This window comes from Carassius gibelio, chromosome B21 (assembly GCF_023724105.1).
Source record: "Carassius gibelio isolate Cgi1373 ecotype wild population from Czech Republic chromosome B21, carGib1.2-hapl.c, whole genome shotgun sequence".
NCBI lineage: Eukaryota > Metazoa > Chordata > Actinopteri > Cypriniformes > Cyprinidae > Carassius > Carassius gibelio.
Genome location: NC_068416.1, coordinates 17,988,910 through 18,008,239, shown reverse-complemented (window position 1 = coordinate 18,008,239; position 19,330 = coordinate 17,988,910). Strand labels below are relative to the sequence as shown.

At 36.8% G+C, this 19,330-nt stretch overlaps 1 protein-coding gene across 1 annotated transcript; it reads right to left on the bottom strand.

The window, feature by feature from the left end:
* Positions 1 to 3,656: 3,656 nt before the first annotated feature.
* LOC127986690 (growth arrest and DNA damage-inducible protein GADD45 gamma-like) lies at positions 3,657 to 5,510 on the bottom strand. Its single transcript, XM_052589023.1, has 3 exons — positions 5,216 to 5,510; positions 4,904 to 5,105; positions 3,657 to 4,820 (listed from the first exon to the last, which is right to left on the bottom strand). The coding sequence occupies exons 1-3, from the start codon at positions 5,314 to 5,316 to the stop codon at positions 4,707 to 4,709; spliced, it is 417 nt and encodes a 138-aa protein (XP_052444983.1). The 5' UTR covers positions 5,317 to 5,510; the 3' UTR covers positions 3,657 to 4,706.
* Between the last annotated feature and the right edge of the window lie 13,820 nt (positions 5,511 to 19,330).

The window sequence follows — 19,330 nt, the reverse complement described above, 5'->3', positions numbered from 1 at the left end:
AAATGTGAAAGTTTGGAGTAATTAAGCTTTTCAATAATTTTGCAAAACATCTCTTATGCCAAGGCTGCATTTATTTGATTTAAAAAAAAAATACAGCGACTTTGTTATATTATGTAATATTATTGCAATTTTAAAAAAGTGTTTTCTATTCTAATATATTTTAGAATTTCATTTATTCCTTTAATGGTAAAGCTGAATTTTCAGCAGCCAGAACTCCAGTCTTCAGTGTCACATGATCCTTCAAAATTCATTGTTACTAATAATTCCTATTATTAATGTTTAAAGTATTGTTTTTACTGTTTAGTGCTTAGAATTTATTTTTAGTTTTTGATGAGAAGAAAGTGCAAAAGAACAGCATCTATTTAAAATTATGTTCTTACTAAATAGTTAGGATTAGGGTTTGCTTTAGGGTCACTTACATGTAATTATGCATAATAAATAGTTATTATCATAGTAAGTACATATAACTTGAAACAAGGACACCTTGAAATAAAGTGTTACTACATATTTTGTAACACCATAAATGTCTTTACTGTTACTTTTGACTGTACTTAACCCAAAATTTTGAATAGTAGTATATTATGGTCCCCACAAAATGTTAAAAAGCAAAAACAATGATATTAAATATCTAACCAAATCAGGTTTCTGAGGGATCATTTGGACACTGGAATAATGACTACTGAAAAATCAGCTTTGGAATCATCACAGGAATCATTTACATTTTAAAATATTATATATGTTAATATTAATTAATTTATTAATTTTCCAAATCAAATTAATACATGAAGTGATGTATGCATGTTAAGTGCACTGTAGTGTTTTTACAAATACATTTAACAGTGTAGCTCATCGAAAACCTTGTTGATTTTGTTGACGTCAAAATCAGAACATTCCTCCGTTTGCTCGTTCCCTCATCGTTTTGTATCACCCCAGGGCTGGTTCTTGCTAAGGTGCTCGTTGGGACAACAGAAATACCAATGGCGGTAGCCTGGGCAACAGGAGAGCCCTTTCCAATTCACCCTTCACCACCATCTGCTACTGTTCCTGGGGTGTCTCTGCTTGGGGAGGAGGGGATGAGGGCTGGCTGAAAGGGTCGCTCCAATTCATGCGATAGGACCACAGGGATAATGTAATATTATAATAAGGCCGTTAAAGCCCCTAACAGACCAAGACAGTTGTGGGGGGGGGGTGTGCAGAGCAGCACTCTTCCACACACATGGCATGCTCTTATATCAATCAGTGTCTGGACATGACAGCGGACCTCGACTCTGGAATATGCAGACCCTCCCTCAGTCCTCCAAAGTGGTCCACCAGTAGAACACGTCCCCGGTGAGCTGGAGGGGGGTGAGAGGCAGATATCCCAGGGGGACGGTTGTATAGTGACCGGCATGTGCCAGGCAGAGGGCCGCCCCGTCCCTCTTCCTCTCCTCCCCCTGTGAGGCACCTTCACTCCAGCTCATTATGCAGCAGAGCAGATGGAGAGGTTTTTGTGGCCTATAGTCTCTGGGTAGGTTTAAGGTTTTAGGGCTTGGCTTTATTTGTATTCTGCAGGCACTGGCTGTCTGAAAGAGCACAATGGAGCTTGTCTGCATGCTGACTTATTGTTCTGCAGGGGCTTATTTGATTGCTTCTTTAGCCTTTTGGTAGTTTAAAACAAAGAGTGAGTTGCAGGGGTGCTGCAAGTTCAGCTGCACTCCAAGGCAAGGTTGTGATATCTTTCTGAATGTTTAAAATATTAAATGCGTAGCTTGATTAAAAGATAAAGTGAGAAACGTTTTCTTATAAATTTTGGTTCTATCTTATATAATTTCTGCAGTCATGCTCATTATTTTAATGTAGTATAAGAGTAGTTGACTTGAGATACCTTGCATGCAATGCTCAATCTAAATCTATTTCAAACCAAGTCTGCAAACTGACCAAGTCTGCTAAGTCTTGCACAATTATACTTTTTATGGCCTCTTGTTAATGGAACTGTTTCTTTTTACTTAAAAAATTCACTGCAGAAACATTTTAAAGGTAAAAAGGCAAAAAGAATATATATATATATATATAATATTATTTTTTGCCAGAATTACAGCATATCAGAATTACCAAAGGTTACATGTGCTAAAAGCTACAATCACAAATATTGAATTACTTTCTTTTTTCACTACATAATAATAAGTTTGAGACTGTATGGGGGAAGCATGGGGGGGTGACCAGATGGCACTTTCTTAACCAATCAGACGCTGTTGTGAGGAAGGTTCTGTTATCTGAGCTGAGCAGAGGAAATAACGCTTCACTAATAAATGCAGAAGGAAGTACAATCACCATTAGAGATGATTTTGAATCAGTAATTCACTTAGGTTGATGTTACTTTAGTTAATCAGACACACTTTATTAGAAGCTGTAGTAGCAAAAAAAAATATATGTAGTTTAATTTGTAGATAATTAATTCTCCCCAATTTCTTGATCTATCACTCTTGTGGAAAGGCTTAAATTTCATTGGAAAATGCATTTAACACGTTCTATCACATTGTGCCTGCAGGTGAATAATACTATTGTGTAATATCTTGTATAATAAACAATGCACTTTAAATCATTTTTAATGTGTTGAAAAATGTGACACTTACAAGCAATGAAGTAAAAATGTGTGTAAACTTGTGTGAAGTTTCAGTGCATCCCGTAATAGTTGTTAGCAGACAACTTTGAATTGGGTAGTGTACTGTTGCATACTGTAGTTGCAATAATAAAATGCAATAAAATATATTGCAGAAAAAGAGAAGCTATGACTCAGGATCTATAACTGTGTATTTTTTCTCTTCAATACTAATGCAAAATAAATAAATAAATAATGTCATTGAGCTATTTTACTCTTATTGCTGTTTTCTTTCTTGCTGACTGTTTACTACAGAGATAACAACCACTTACATGTCTCCATGTTTTGGCTATCCGTACATTAACAGTCTGATATTAAGTAGTAATATTGAGTAACCACGAAGAAAGGTCTTCATTTCATAACTCCAAATATGTTATTATGTAATGATTGTTTTCATGCTTATATATTATAGTTAACGGTGCAGTTATATTGTGGTTTGCTAAGATTGGCCTGTAATTAGTTTTAAAAAACGTCTTTCTTCATTCCTGTAGATGTTTTGGTGAGTTAATTATAACTATAAATGATATCTTTTTTCAGGTGAGATCAGGTTTGTCCCTAGTTACAGATTATGATTTCTTCTGTGCCTCTGCTGAAAGCACAAAAGTGCAACTTTCATTGTAAGATCTAAATGTTATTGGTTAATTTTATAAGAGATAGCCCTCTCACTCATCATGAACTCACAGACTAATCAGGCTGATTTAGAGATAACTGAAGCCTACATTTAGAAATGTAGATTATAAGTAACCTTATAGTTTGTAGGCCTTTGTGAGAAGACTATACTCTGTCATGATTTTAGTATAAAAGTCAACTTGCATAAAAATTGAGAACATGCATATAGTGTTTTATGTTTTTGTGAGTAAAAATTATGACAGTAATGAAACATTCTGCTTATTAAGGTTTTCTCTGCAACCAAAGATGAAGCCTGCTGACTCAGTAGTTTTCATGACAAGTACAAACAAGTTTAATTCAAACTGTCGTTTATTTTTATTCATTTTTGACTCGTACAAATTATCTAAAGCAAAATCTTCAGACAAATATAATTATTTCCTTTGTCTTCTACAAACAAGTTTAAGAGCATATTTAAATATCGTCGTTTTTTGTAAGTCACATTCTTCTAAAGTTAAACCTTTAGAGATTTTTATGTCATAGGCTATTAATATTTCTGAAGTGAAACATTTAGAGAAGAAGACAATTCTGGAAAGTGGAAAGCACATTGCCGACAATAAAGTATGTTATATTGTACAGCAATTCCATTTTAATGTGCGTTTTTGACATCTGCTGAAGAGTAAACACATGACAAAATTGTTCATTTTTAATACATTTATTGTTTTATCCATTATTACATAATTTATACAATGCAAAAGTTGTAATGCAAAGTCAAACAACATTTAATTACTTTTTTTACATTTTATATCAAATATTTCTAAAGGGAAACTTTTAGAGATTTTTAAGTTCGTTTTTCTTTCTTTCTTTTGTCATATAAATATTTCTAAAGTGAAACCTTTAGAGATTTTTAAGTTAGTTTTTTTTTTCTCTCTCTCTTTTCACCCATTTTATGTCATTTTATATTTCTAAAGTGAAACCTTTAGAGAATAAGACAATTCTGGAAAGTGGAAAGCACATTGCCGACAATAAAGTACGTTATATCGTGCAGCAATTCCATTTTTAAAAACGTCTGAGATGTTAAAGTCCATTTTTAAAAACATTGCTTCGACGCACCGCTGCGTCCTCTGCGTGTCCAACGCATGCGATATTTGCTCTGTGGAACAGAGGCAAACCTCGCTTCTCCTTTCTCTCCAAACCTCATCCGCACAAAGAATGAGGGCCATGGTGTCGCTCTCGTGGCATACCTGACCTCGTTCACATAAAGAATGAGGATCATCTTGGCATGGACGGGACGAGGAACGACGTAGAACCGCGAGGGCCACTCGGACCTGCCTCGCGCTGCCTGGATGGTTCAGCCTCCTCAGGAGCATCCAGGGATGTGGAAACATCAGCATCCTTGCTTCGAAGGATGAGTCGAGTATTCCTCAAGGTTTACAGCATCTCAACAGAGTAAAGCTCCAGATCAACGCTCGGGCAGAGTGATCTCAGGAACCCACTCGTTATAGCTGCGACTTTCTTCACAGAACAGATGAAGCTTCTCCAGAGCTGGATCCTCCCATGAGTCCTCAGCTGGGTTCTGTTAAAACAGAGAAGAACGGGTCTTAAAAACAAAGCCTTGGGGAAAACTTGCATATATATGTTATATGAAAACATTCTCACCATTATAAGGACACAGTGAGCGTCCTCGAGTTGACCCTTGGCACCAACAAGAGCGTTGAGACGTTTCAGGTCGTTTACTCTGACGATGCTGATGTCGTTGTCAAAGCAAAACGCTTGGATCAGAGTAAAATGGATCTGGAGAGCGATGTCGCACTCAAAGTCATCAGTGGCCAAAAGGCAGAAAGACACGTTATCAGGGTCGCTGTGAAAACAAAAGTCGGTGTTAATGAGTTATCCCCAAACAGTAACATAATGATATGGTCAAATAGACATGGATTAGCTATCGCATGGAGGAAGTTCCTGCATACTTACTCGTTCATTATTTTTGCGCATTCATAGACGCCAACAGTGAGGCGCCCCTCCGCCTTGGCAGACAGCAGTGCTTCGGACAGAGATTTTCCTTCATTCATCATCTTGGTTTGGATTGAAGTAGGCAGTAGCTGTGCTTGAAGTACAGTAGAGGCTCGAGCGGAGCGAAATAAGTTGTGAGTGAGTTTCCTGACACGCGACCAGTACTTATATTGGGAGAGTGGCACGCGTCTGCATCCCGTGTTCTGATTGGCTGTACAGAACAATAAAGAAACGGACGTATCCAAGACGCGTGCCTTTAGACATGCGTGACATCAATAGAACTGTAAGAAAGGATCAAACTCTTATCCTTTCACTTTTGTCCTAATTAAATAGAGCAACTTATTCTACTCAAAAGCCGTGGCGTAAATCCAACAAGCTGAGAAGTAATGCGCGCGTGTAGCATGGGTAGCTGAAAGATATAGGTTTTTTTTTTTTTTTTTGAGATGTGACATGCTATTATATAATATAAAACGAGAATAAACATTTTACTATTTTAGTCAATAGATATTGTTACTTTAAATGTTTTTACTGTTTTATGAATCATCATGCAAAAGGGCTGGTGGCCAAGATGGCCAGTTTCAGACAGATAAACTTATACATTTTAGCCTAAAATATTGAGACAGTGAAAACAAAATCAATCACATTATGAGTGACTTAACCAAAGTGTAGGTCTATACATTCGATCATTGATCACTCCCTGTCTCCGCGAATGCTTATGCATTTTGACATGTTTTAATTGTTTATAGAAAAAAGTAGTCAAGCAAATAAAAGTGGTTAATTAATGACAAACAAAATATAGCTCGAGCAAGCATTTTTATTAAAAACAAAATCTGGATAATGTGGTTAGGTTATCACAGAAGGGGGAATTTACCAAACTGTTGATTATATGTGCTGAAAGTTATTACCTATTGCTGATTGTATCGCGTGGCTAATTTGCATACCTAAGATGAGTGGACTTACGGCGCGTGGCATCTGGACCTGCTTCTCTTTTGCTATGGAAACACTCCCCATCTGCTGTTGGGGGAAGATAAAGGATCAGCTGAGCAATCAGCTGTATTTAGCAACTGAGACTTCTATCAACATATAAAAAAATTTTTTTTATGATGCCCACTGCCTTTTGATAATAAACGTGATATAAATATTCTTAGCAGCATTTAGAATCAATGACCTTAACTTGTTTAACGTGTAAGCCATAGACAATATAGTTTGTTTAGTTCCTATATACCTGTAATTTTTATTTAAAATCTTCAACACATTTGAACAAACTTTTAGCTGACTTTTATTCCTTTGATGACAAGTCATATAGAGAAAACTGCAATGGATTTGTAACAGATGACTGTCTTAATCTGCAGCTGCCGGAGGGACTAAGTAAAAGCAATTGTTCGATAAGTCTGCTTTGCGCTCGAGCAGGTTTGTCTTGGAACACCTGTCACTCTCGCGCACATAAGGGGGGCAGGGACGGGATGCCCGCACTGCAGATGTGAGATGTAGGCCTACTAGAACAATGCGTCTATACTCGTTGCAAGTGTCTTTGCTATTTGAAACCAGTTCTTTCTTCTTTTTTTGTGCTCTATACTATGTAAATAAAGCACACATTTAAGCTTTATAGGACGTACTGTATTTTGTAAGTGCATTTTTTTAGGCTATCATTTTTTATCTTTTGCATATATGAAACTCAACATGCATAATATTTTTTATGCATAATAATTTTTACATTCTGTAGTTTTTTCTTATAGCTGCAGCTTCACTTTAACCAAAAGTTTAACTGAATCTATGCACCATTCTAGACACAAAAAAACCTGCACACAATAGTCATATGCGCTGCTGGGCTGCGAGGGGCCAATGGGGGCATCCTAAAGTGAGGCCTCTCCATCTGCTCCTGCTCTGCAGGAAAACAATAGACCTACATCAGTCAGAGTCAACCTGTTATCCAGAGCCTCTCATATAACCCAGAAACTCCTTTCTTTTCTTCCATAGCTTGTATTCGTAATGATCTGCGATTCTGATGTTTTTCTATATTATAACAGCATTTTCCCCCCACATTATCTTTGTATAGATTTAAAACCACCTGTCAATAAAATGACCAAATCTATCAAGGCATTTAAAGCAAGTCTAAACTACGTTAAAATACGTTAAAGATTCAAATGTTTCTGCACGCGGAGAATATGCGAATATAAACATTGCTGAATTTTCAGAGTGGCCTATTCATTTGGAAAGTTGCATCCTATCACGGGGTCCGTGGCTGCTGCAGGCCAGATTTGGCAGCGGAGCGTCATGGCACGCGCATCTTATTTGCATTTGTAAAAGCGTTTAATAATAGAAGTTTCTGTATTCACAATAGGACCGTTTCAGTGTCCACAGATGGCCACACTTCACCTGTCTTTTGCGCTGAGGGCGGGGGATGCGACCCCCTATCCACATTTGCTCACTTTTAACATTAAATTCTCTACTAAAAACACTGAATTGCAGGCGAAAACATTTTTTATTTAATATATATAGCCTATGTAATATTTATACTTCGCTTTACTAAATACATTGCTAAATAAATGTATTCCAAGTATATTAACAAAGTTACCCTTCTCAAATGTGTTAAATAGACTCAGGAGAGATATGCCTATTACTTTTAAACTGTAATTATAACCTCTGGAGTTAAAACACACACACAGTACCAAAAAAAATAAAACACAGCAAAAAATAATTATGCTTTTGTAAATAATGTAAAAAAAAAAATTAAAATAAATTACATTAAATTAAATAAAAATCGACTAAAGTATAAAAAATAACATACTGCTCAAACAAATTATAAGATTTAACACAAATGATAAAAAGTAATTAGTTGAAGACTGCGGTCAAGCCAGCCGCCAAGTAGAAAAGCACGGTCAATCTAGCCGCCACGTTATTTCGAGGGTCGCGTATAAACTACGTATTACGGTAACACCATCAGAGAACTGATCTGAATGGAGTGCTCTTCCAGCGAACGCTACTTTTTTCCCCCAACACACAGTCCGTTACTGTCTGATGCTGAATACCAAAATAAAAACCCTCTAATACTCATATTACAAAATAAAAACAATAATATATGCTTGTTCCATCTCTACATTCGAAAAGCTATACAAATAAAAGTTCTAGAATGCACAGACAGAAAGTACAGTGTCAGCTGCATGCTGCTGCATCTACTTTAAAAAATCTATAAATATTAAAGTTATAGATTGCACAGGCCACTTTCACCTCAGATTGAGAGTACACCTTGCCACGATGTCAGCTGCATCGTTTCAGGACGGTCTGATGTGGAATTACAAAATAAGAGCTTCCCAAATCTCATAAATGGGATGCTGCATCTCTATTTTCAAAAATCTAAAAAAATCTAAGTTATAGATTGCACAGGCCACTTTCACCTCAGATTGAGAGTACACCTTGCCACAATGTCAGCTGCATCGTTTCAGGACGGTCTGATGTGGAATTACAAAATAAGAGCTTCCCAAATCTCATAAACAAGCTGCTTCATCTCTACTTTCAAAATTATATATTTAAAAAAGTTATGGATTGCACAGGAAACTTTCACCTCAGCTTGAGAGTACACCTTGCCACAATGTCAGCTGCATCGTTTCAGGACAGTCTGATGTGGAACTACAAGATAAGAGCCCCCCAAATATAATAAATGAGATGCTACATCTCTATATAAAAAAAATCTATAAAAATTAAAGTTATACATTGCACAGGCCACTTTCACCTCAGATTGAGAGTACACCTTACCACAATGTCAGATGCATCGTTTCAGGACGGTCTGATGTGAGATTACAACATAAGAGCGTCCCAAATCTCATAAATAGGATGCTGCATCTCCATATTCAAAAATCTATAAAAATCTAAGTTCTACATTGCACAGGCCACTTTCACCTCAGATTGAGAGTACACCTTACCACAATGTCAGCTGCATCGTTTCAGGACGGTCTGATGTGGAATTACAAAATAAGAGCCTCTCAAATCTCACAAATGAGATGCTGCATCTCTATATTAGAAAATCTATAAAAAATTAAAGTTATAGATTGCACAGGCCACTTTCACCTCTGATTGAGAGTACACCTTGCCACAATGTCAGATGCATCGTTTCAGGACAGTCTGATGTGTAATTACAAAATAAAAGCCTCCCAAATCTCATAAAAAAGCTGCTGCGTCTATACTTTGAAAAATGAAAATTTAAAAAAGTTATAGATTGCACAGGCCACTTTCACCTCAGATTGAGAGTACACCTTGCCACAATGTCAGCTGCATCGTTTCAGGACCGTCTGATGTGGAATTACAAAATAAGAGCCTCCCAAATCTCATAAACAAGCTGCTTCATCTCTACTTTCAAAATTATATATTTAAAAAAGTTATGGATTGCACAGAAAACTTTCACCTCAGCTTGAGAGTACACCTTGCCACAATGTCAGCTGCATCGTTTCAGGACAGTCTGATGTGTAATTACAAGATAAGAGCCCCCCAAATATAATAAATGAGATGCTACATCTCTATATAAAAAAATCTATAAAAAGTAAAGTTATACATTGCACAGACCACTTTCACCTCAGATTGAGAGTACACCTTACCACAATGTCAGATGCATCGTTTCAGGACGGTCTGATGTGAGATTACAACATAATAGCCTCCCAAATCTCATAAATAGGATGCTGCATCTCTATATTCAAAAATCTATAAAAATTAAAGTTATAGATTGCACAGGCCACTTTCACCTCAGATTGAGAGTACACCTTGTCACGATGTCAGATGCATCGTTTCAAGACAGTCTGATTTGGAATTACAAAATAAGAGCCTCACAAATCTCATAAATGGGATGCTGCATCTATTTTCAAAAATCTATAAACATCTAAGTTATAGATTGCACAGGCCACTTTCACCTCAGATTGAGAGTACACCTTGTCACGATGTCAGATGCATCGTTTCAGGACAGTCTGATGTGTAATTACAAAATAAAGGCCTCCCACATCTAAAAAAAAAACTGTTGCATCTCTACTTTCAAAAATGTATATTAAAAAAAGTTATAGATTGCACAGGCCACTTTCACCTCTGATTGAGAGTACACCTTGCCACAATGTCAGATGCATCGTTTCAGGATGGTCTGATGTGAGATTACAACATAAGAGCCTCCCAAATCTCATAAATAGGATGCTGCATCTCTATATTCAAAAATCTATAAAAATCTAAGTTCTAGATTGCACAGGCCACTTGCACCTCAGATTGAGAGTACACCTTGCCACAATGTCAGCTGCATTGTTTCAGGACAGTCTGATATGTAATTACAAATTAAGAGCCCACCCAAATATCATAAATGAGATGCTGCATCTATTTCAGAAAATCTATAAAATTTTAAGTTATAGATTGCACAGGCCACTTTCACCTCAGATTGAGAGTACACATTGCCACAATGTCAGCTGCATCGTTTCAGGACAGTCTGATGTGTAATTACAAGATAAGAGCCCCCCAAATATAATAAATGAGATGCTACATCTCTATATAAAAAAATCTATAAAAATTAAAGTTATACATTGCACAGGCCACTTTCACCTCAGATTGAGAGTACACCTTACCACAATGTCAGATGCATCGTTTCAGGACGGTCTGATGTGAGATTACAACATAAGAGCCTCCCAAATCTCATAAATCGGATGCTGCATCTCTATATTCAAAAATCTATAAAAATCTAAGTTCTAGATTGCACAGGCCACTTGCACCTCAGATTGAGAGTACACCTTGCCACAATGTCAGCTGCATCGTTTCAGGACAGTCTGATGTGTAATTACAAATTAAGAGCCCCCCCAAATATCATAAATGAGATGCTGCATCTATTTCAGAAAATCTATAAAATTTTAAGTTCTAGATTGCACAGGCAAATTTCACCTCAGATTGAGAGTACACCTTGCCACAATGTCAGCTGCATCGTGTCAGGACAGTCTGATGTGTAATTACAAATTAAGAGCCCCCCCAAATATCATAAATGAGATGCTGCATCTATTTCAGAAAATCTATAAAATTTTAAGTTCTAGATTGCACAGGCAAATTTCACCTCAGATTGAGAGTACACATTGCCACAATGTCAGATGCATCGTTTCAGGACGGTCTGATGTGAGATTACAACATAAGAGCCTCCCAAATCTCATAAATGGGATGCTGCATCTCTATATTCAAAAATCTATAAAAATCTAAGTTCTACATTGCACAGGCCACTTTCAACATAGATTGAGAGTACACCTTACCACAATGTCAGGTGCATCGTTTCAGGACAGTCTGATGTGTAGTTACAAAATAAGAGCCCCCCAAATATCATAAATGAGATGCTACATCTATATAAAAAATCTATAAAAAGTAAAGTTATACATTGCACAGACCACTTTCACCTCAGATTGAGAGTACACCTTACCACAATGTCAGCTGCATTGTATCAGGAAGGTCTGATGTGGAATTACAAAATAAGAGCCTCTCAAATCTCATAAATGAGATGCTGCATCTCTATATTAGAAAATCTATAAAAATTAAAGTTATAGATTGCACAGGCCACTTTCACCTGAGATTGAGAGTACACCTTGTCATGATGTCAGATGCATCGTTTCAGGACAGTCTGATGTGGAATTACAAAATAAGAGCCTCACAAATCTCATAAATGGGATGCTGCATCTATTTTCAAAAATCTATAAACATTTAAGTTATAGATTGCACAGGCCACTTTCACCTCTGATTGAGAGTACACCTTGCCACAATGTCAGATGCATCGTTTCAGGATGGTCTGATGTGAGATTACAACATAAGAGCCTCCCAAATCTCATAAATAGGATGCTGCATCTCTATATTCAAAAATCTATAAAAATCTAAGTTCTAGATTGCACAGGCCACTTGCACCTCAGATTGAGAGTACACCTTGCCACAATGTCAGCTGCATCGTTTCAGGACAGTCTGATGTGTAATTACAAATTAAGAGCCCCCCCAAATATCATAAATGAGATGCTGCATCTATTTTCAAAAATCTATAAACATCTAAGTTATAGATTGCACAGGCCACTTTCATCTCAGATTGAGAGTACACCTTGCCACAATGTCAGCTGCATCGTTTCAGGACAGTCTGATGTGTAATTACAAAATAAAGGCCTCCCACATCTAAAAAAAAACTGTTGCATCTCTACTTTCAAAAATGTATATTAAAAAAAGTTATAGATTGCACAGGCCACTTTCACCTCAGATTGAGAGTTCACCTTGTCACGATGTCAGATGCATCGTTTCAGGACAGTCTGATGTGGAATTACAAAATAAGAGCCTCACAAATCTCATAAATGGGATGCTGCATCTATTTTCAAAAATCTATAAACATCTAAGTTATTTAATTATTTTTCAATATATAATTTCGAAAGTAGAGATGCAGCAGCTAATTCTTGAGATTTGGGAGGCTTTTATTTTGTAATTACACATCAGACTGTCCTGAAACGATGCAGCTGACATTGTGGCAAGGTGTACTCTCAATCTGAGGTGAAAGTGGTCTGTGCAATCTATAACTTTTATTTTTAGATATTTTTGAATGTAGAGATGCAGCAGCTTTTTTATGAGATTTGGGAGGCTTTTATTTTGTAATTACACATCAGACTGTCCTGAAACGATGCAGCTGACATTGTGGCAAGGTGTACTCTCAATCTGAGGTGAAAGTGGTCTGTGCAATCTATAACTTTTATTTTTAGATATTTTTGAATGTAGAGATGCAGCAGCTTTTTTATGAGATTTGGGAGGCTTTTATTTTGTAATTACACATCAGACTGTCCTGAAACGATGCAGCTGACATTGTGGTAAGGCGTACTCTCAATCTGAAGTGAAAGTGGCCTGTGCAATCAATATTTTTTTTCAATATATAATTTCGAAAGTAGAGATGCAGCAGCTAATTTTTGAGATTTGGGAGGCTTTTATTTTGTAATTACACATCAGACTGTCCTGAAACGATGCAGCTGACATTGTGGCAAGGTGTACTCTCAATCTGAGGTGAAAGTGGTCTGTGCAATCTATAACTTTTATTTTTAGATATTTTTGAAAGTAGAGATGCAGCAGCTTTTTATTAGATTTGGGAGGCTCTTATTTTGTAATTCCACATCAGACCGTCCTGAAACAATGCATCTGACATCGTGGCAAGGTGTACTCTCAATTTGAGGTGAAAGTGGCCTGTGCAATCTATAACTTTATTTTTTATAGATTTTCTAATTTACAGATGCTGCATCTCATTTATTATATTTGGGGGGCTCTTATTTTTTAATTCCACATCAGACCTTCCTGAAACGATGCATCTGACATTGTGGCAAGGTGTACTCTCAAGCTGAGGTGAAAGTGTCCTGTGCAATCCATAACTTTTTTAAATGTATCATTTTGAAAGTAGAGATGAAGCAGCTTGTTTATGAGATCTGGGAGGCTCTTATTTTGTAATTCCACATCAGACCTTCCTGAAACGATGCAGCTGACATTGTGGTAAGGTGTACTCTCAATCTGAGGTGAAAGTGGCCTGTGCCATCTATAACTTTTTTAAATTTACATTTTTCAAAGTAGAGATGCAGCAGTTTTTTTTAGATGTGGGATGCTTTTATTTTGTAATTACACATCAGACTGTCCTGAAACGATGCAGCTGACATTGTGGCAAGGTGTACTCTCAATCTGAGGTGAAATTTGCCTGTGCAATCTATAACTTAGATTTTTATAGATTTTTGAATACAGAGATGCAGCATCTCATTTATGAGATTTGAGAGGCTCTTATTTTGTAATTCCACATCAGACCGTCCATATACGATGCAGCTGACATTGTGGCAAGGTGTACTCTCAATCTGAGGTGAAAGTGGCCTGTGCAATCTATAACTTAGATTTTTATAGATTTTTGAATACAGAGATGCAGCATCTCATTTATGAGATTTGAGAGGCTCTTATTTTGTAATTCCACATCAGACCGTCCATATACGATGCAGCTGACATTGTGGCAAGGTGTACTCTCAATCTGAGGTGAAAGTGGCCTGTGCAATCTATAACTTAGATTTTTATAGATTTTTGAATACAGAGATGCAGCATCTCATTTATGAGATTTGAGAGGCTCTTATTTTGTAATTCCACATCAGACCGTCCATATACGATGCATCTGACATTGTGGCAAGGTGTACTCTCAATCTGAGGTGAAAGTGTCCTGTGCAATCCATAACTTTTTTAAATGTATCATTTTGAAAGTAGAGATGAAGCAGCTTGTTTATGAGATCTGGGAGGCTCTTATTTTGTAATTCCACATCAGACCTTCCTGAAACGATGCAGCTGACATTGTGGTAAGGTGTACTCTCAATCTGAGGTGAAAGTGGCCTGTGCAATGTATAACTTTAATTTTTATAGATTTTTTTATATAGAGATGTAGCATCTCATTTATTATATTTGGGGGGCTCTTATCTTGTAATTACACATCAGACTGTCCTGAAACGATGCAGCTGACATTGTGGCAAGGTGTACTCTCAATCTGAGGTGAAAGTGTCCTGTGCAATCCATAACTTTTTTAAATGTATCATTTTGAAAGTAGAGATGAAGCAGCTTGTTTATGAGATCTGGGAGGCTCTTATTTTGTAATTCCACATCAGACCTTCCTGAAACGATGCAGCTGACATTGTGGTAAGGTGTACTCTCAATCTGAGGTGAAAGTGGCCTGTGCAATGTATAACTTTAATTTTTATAGATTTTTTTATATAGAGATGTAGCATCTCATTTATTATATTTGGGGGGCTCTTATCTTGTAATTACACATTAGACTGTCCTGAAACGATGCAGCTGACATTGTGGCAAGGTGTACTCTCAATCTGAGGTGAAAGTTTCCTGTGCAATCCATAACGTTTTTAAATATATAATTTTGAAAGTAGAGATGAAGCAGCTTGTTTATGAGATTTGGGAAGCTCTTATTTTGTAATTCCACATCAGACCGTCCTGAAACGATGCAGCTGACATTGTGGCAAGGTGTACTCTCAATCTGAGGTGAAAGTGGCCTGTGCAATCTATAACTTAGATTTTTATAGATTTTTGAATACAGAGATGCAGCATCTCATTTATGAGATTTGAGAGGCTCTTATTTTGTAATTCCACATCAGACCGTCCATATACGATGCAGCTGACATTGTGGTAAGGTGTACTCTCAATCTGAGGTGAAAGTGGCCTGTGCATTGTATAACTTTAATTTTTATAGATTTTTTTATATAGAGATGTAGCATCTCATTTATTATATTTGGGGGGCTCTTATTTTGTAATTACACATCAGACCGTCCATATACGATGCAGCTGACATTGTGGCAAGGTGTACTCTCAATCTGAGGTGAAAGTGTCCTGTGCAATCCATAACTTTTTTAAATGTATCATTTTGAAAGTAGAGATGAAGCAGCTTGTTTATGAGATCTGGGAGGCTCTTATTTTGTAATTCCACATCAGACCTTCCTGAAACGATGCAGCTGACATTGTGGTAAGGTGTACTCTCAATCTGAGGTGAAAGTGGCCTGTGCAATGTATAACTTTAATTTTTATAGATTTTTTTATATAGAGATGTAGCATCTCATTTATTATATTTGGGGGGCTCTTATCTTGTAATTACACATTAGACTGTCCTGAAACGATGCAGCTGACATTGTGGCAAGGTGTACTCTCAATCTGAGGTGAAAGTTTCCTGTGCAATCCATAACGTTTTTAAATATATAATTTTGAAAGTAGAGATGAAGCAGCTTGTTTATGAGATTTGGGAAGCTCTTATTTTGTAATTCCACATCAGACCGTCCTGAAACGATGCAGCTGACATTGTGGCAAGGTGTACTCTCAATCTGAGGTGAAAGTGGCCTGTGCAATCTATAACTTAGATTTTTATAGATTTTTGAATACAGAGATGCAGCATCTCATTTATGAGATTTGAGAGGCTCTTATTTTGTAATTCCACATCAGACCGTCCATATACGATGCAGCTGACATTGTGGTAAGGTGTACTCTCAATCTGAGGTGAAAGTGGCCTGTGCATTGTATAACTTTAATTTTTATAGATTTTTTTATATAGAGATGTAGCATCTCATTTATTATATTTGGGGGGCTCTTATTTTGTAATTACACATCAGACCGTCCATATACGATGCAGCTGACATTGTGGCAAGGTGTACTCTCAATCTGAGGTGAAAGTGTCCTGTGCAATCCATAACTTTTTTAAATGTATCATTTTGAAAGTAGAGATGAAGCAGCTTGTTTATGAGATCTGGGAGGCTCTTATTTTGTAATTCCACATCAGACCTTCCTGAAACGATGCATCTGACATTGTGGCAAGGTGTACTCTCAATCTGAGGTGAAAGTGGCCTGTGCAATGTATAACTTTAATTTTTATAGATTTTTTTATATAGAGATGTAGCATCTCATTTATTATATTTGGGGGGTTCTTATCTTGTAATTACACATCAGACTGTCCTGAAACGATGCAGCTGACATTGTGGCAAGGTGTACTCTCAATCTGAGGTGAAAGTGTCCTGTGCAATCCATAACTTTTTTAAATGTATCATTTTGAAAGTAGAGATGAAGCAGCTTGTTTATGAGATCTGGGAGGCTCTTATTTTGTAATTCCACATCAGACCTTCCTGAAACGATGCAGCTGACATTGTGGTAAGGTGTACTCTCAATCTGAGGTGAAAGTGGCCTGTGCAATGTATAACTTTAATTTTTATAGATTTTTTTATATAGAGATGTAGCATCTCATTTATTATATTTGGGGGGCTCTTATCTTGTAATTACACATTAGACTGTCCTGAAACGATGCAGCTGACATTGTGGCAAGGTGTACTCTCAATCTGAGGTGAAAGTTTCCTGTGCAATCCATAACGTTTTTAAATATATAATTTTGAAAGTAGAGATGAAGCAGCTTGTTTATGAGATTTGGGAAGCTCTTATTTTGTAATTCCACATCAGACCGTCCTGAAACGATGCAGCTGACATTGTGGCAAGGTGTACTCTCAATCTGAGGTGAAAGTGGCCTGTGCAATCTATAACTTAGATTTTTATAGATTTTTGAATACAGAGATGCAGCATCTCATTTATGAGATTTGAGAGGCTCTTATTTTGTAATTCCACATCAGACCGTCCATATACGATGCAGCTGACATTGTGGTAAGGTGTACTCTCAATCTGAGGTGAAAGTGGCCTGTGCATTGTATAACTTTAATTTTTATAGATTTTTTTATATAGAGATGTAGCATCTCATTTATTATATTTGGGGGGCTCTTATTTTGTAATTACACATCAGACAGTCCTGAAACGATGCAGCTGACATTGTGGCAAGGTGTACTCTCAATCTGAGGTGAAAGTGTCCTGTGCAATCCATAACTTTTTTAAATGTATCATTTTGAAAGTAGAGATGAAGCAGCTTGTTTATGAGATCTGGGAGGCTCTTATTTTGTAATTCCACATCAGACCTTCCTGAAACGATGCATCTGACATTGTGGCAAGGTGTACTCTCAATCTGAGGTGAAAGTGGCCTGTGCCATCTATAACTTTTTTAAATTTACATTTTTCAAAGTAGAGATGCAGCAGTTTTTTTTTAGATGTGGGATGCTTTTATTTTGTAATTACACATCAGACTGTCCTGAAACGATGCAGCTGACATTGTGGCAAGGTGTACTCTCAATCTGAGGTGAAAGTGGCCTGTGCAATCTATAACTTAGATTTTTATAGATTTTTGAATACAGAGATGCAGCATCTCATTTATGAGATTTGAGAGGCTCTTATTTTGTAATTCCACATCAGACCGTCCATATACGATGCAGCTGACATTGTGGTAAGGTGTACTCTCAATCTGAGGTAAAAGTGGCCTGTGCATTGTATAACTTTAATTTTTATAGATTTTTTTATATAGAGATGTAGCATCTCATTTATTATATTTGGGGGGCTCTTATTTTGTAATTACACATCAGACAGTCCTGAAACGATGCAGCTGACATTGTGGCAAGGTGTACTCTCAATCTGAGGTGAAAGTGTCCTGTGCAATCCATAACTTTTTTAAATGTATCATTTTGAAAGTAGAGATGAAGCAGCTTGTTTATGAGATCTGGGAGGCTCTTATTTTGTAATTCCACATCAGACCTTCCTGAAACGATGCAGCTGACATTGTGGTAAGGTGTACTCTCAATCTGAGGTGAAAGTGGCCTGTGCAATGTATAACTTTAATTTTTATAGATTTTTTTATATAGAGATGTAGCATCTCATTTATTATATTTGGTGGGCTCTTATCTTGTAATTACACATCAGACTGTTCTGAAACGATGCAGCTGACATTGTGGCAAGGTGTACTCTCAAGCTGAGGTGAAAGTTTCCTGTGCAATCCATAACGTTTTTAAATATATAATTTTGAAAGTAGAGATGAAGCAGCTTGTTTATGAGATTTGGGAAGCTCTTATTTTGTAATTCCACATCAGACCGTCCTGAAACGATGCAGCTGACATTGTGGCAAGGTGTACTCTCAATCTGAGGTGAAAGTGGCCTGTGCAATCTATAACTTAGATTTTTATAGATTTTTGAATACAGAGATGCAGCATCCTATTTATTAGATTTGGGAGGCTCTTATTTTGTAATTCCACATCAGACCGTCCTGAAACAATGCAGCTGACATTGTGGCAAGGTGTACTCTCAATTTGAGGTGAAAGTGGCCTGTGCAATCTATAACTTTATTTTTTATAAATTTTCTAATTTAGAGATGCAGCATCTCATTTATGAGATTTGAGAGGCTCTTATTTTGTAATTCCACATCAGACCGTCCATATACGATGCAGCTGACATTGTGGTAAGGTGTACTCTCAATCTGAGGTGAAAGTGGCCTGTGCAATGTATAACTTTAATTTTTATAGATTTTTTTTATATAGAGATGTAGCATCTCATTTATTATATTTGGGGGGCTCTTATTTTGTAATTACACATCAGACAGTCCTGAAACGATGCAGCTGACATTGTGGCAAGGTGTACTCTCAATCTGAGGTGAAAGTGTCCTGTGCAATCCATAACTTTTTTAAATGTATCATTTTGAAA

What these genes read in the sequence shown, in the direction of transcription:
- LOC127986690 (XM_052589023.1), bottom strand. Translation starts at nt 5,316, where the DNA reads ATGATGAATGAAGGAAAATCTCTGTCCGAAGCACTGCTGTCTGCCAAG. An exon ending in TGCGCAAAAATAATGAACGA is followed by an intron (nt 5,106 to 5,215) that starts GTAAGTATGCAG and finishes TTGTTTTCACAG; the next exon opens with CGACCCTGATAACGTGTCTT. An exon ending in CTCACTGTGTCCTTATAATG is followed by an intron (nt 4,821 to 4,903) that starts GTGAGAATGTTT and finishes CTGTTTTAACAG; the next exon opens with AACCCAGCTGAGGACTCATG.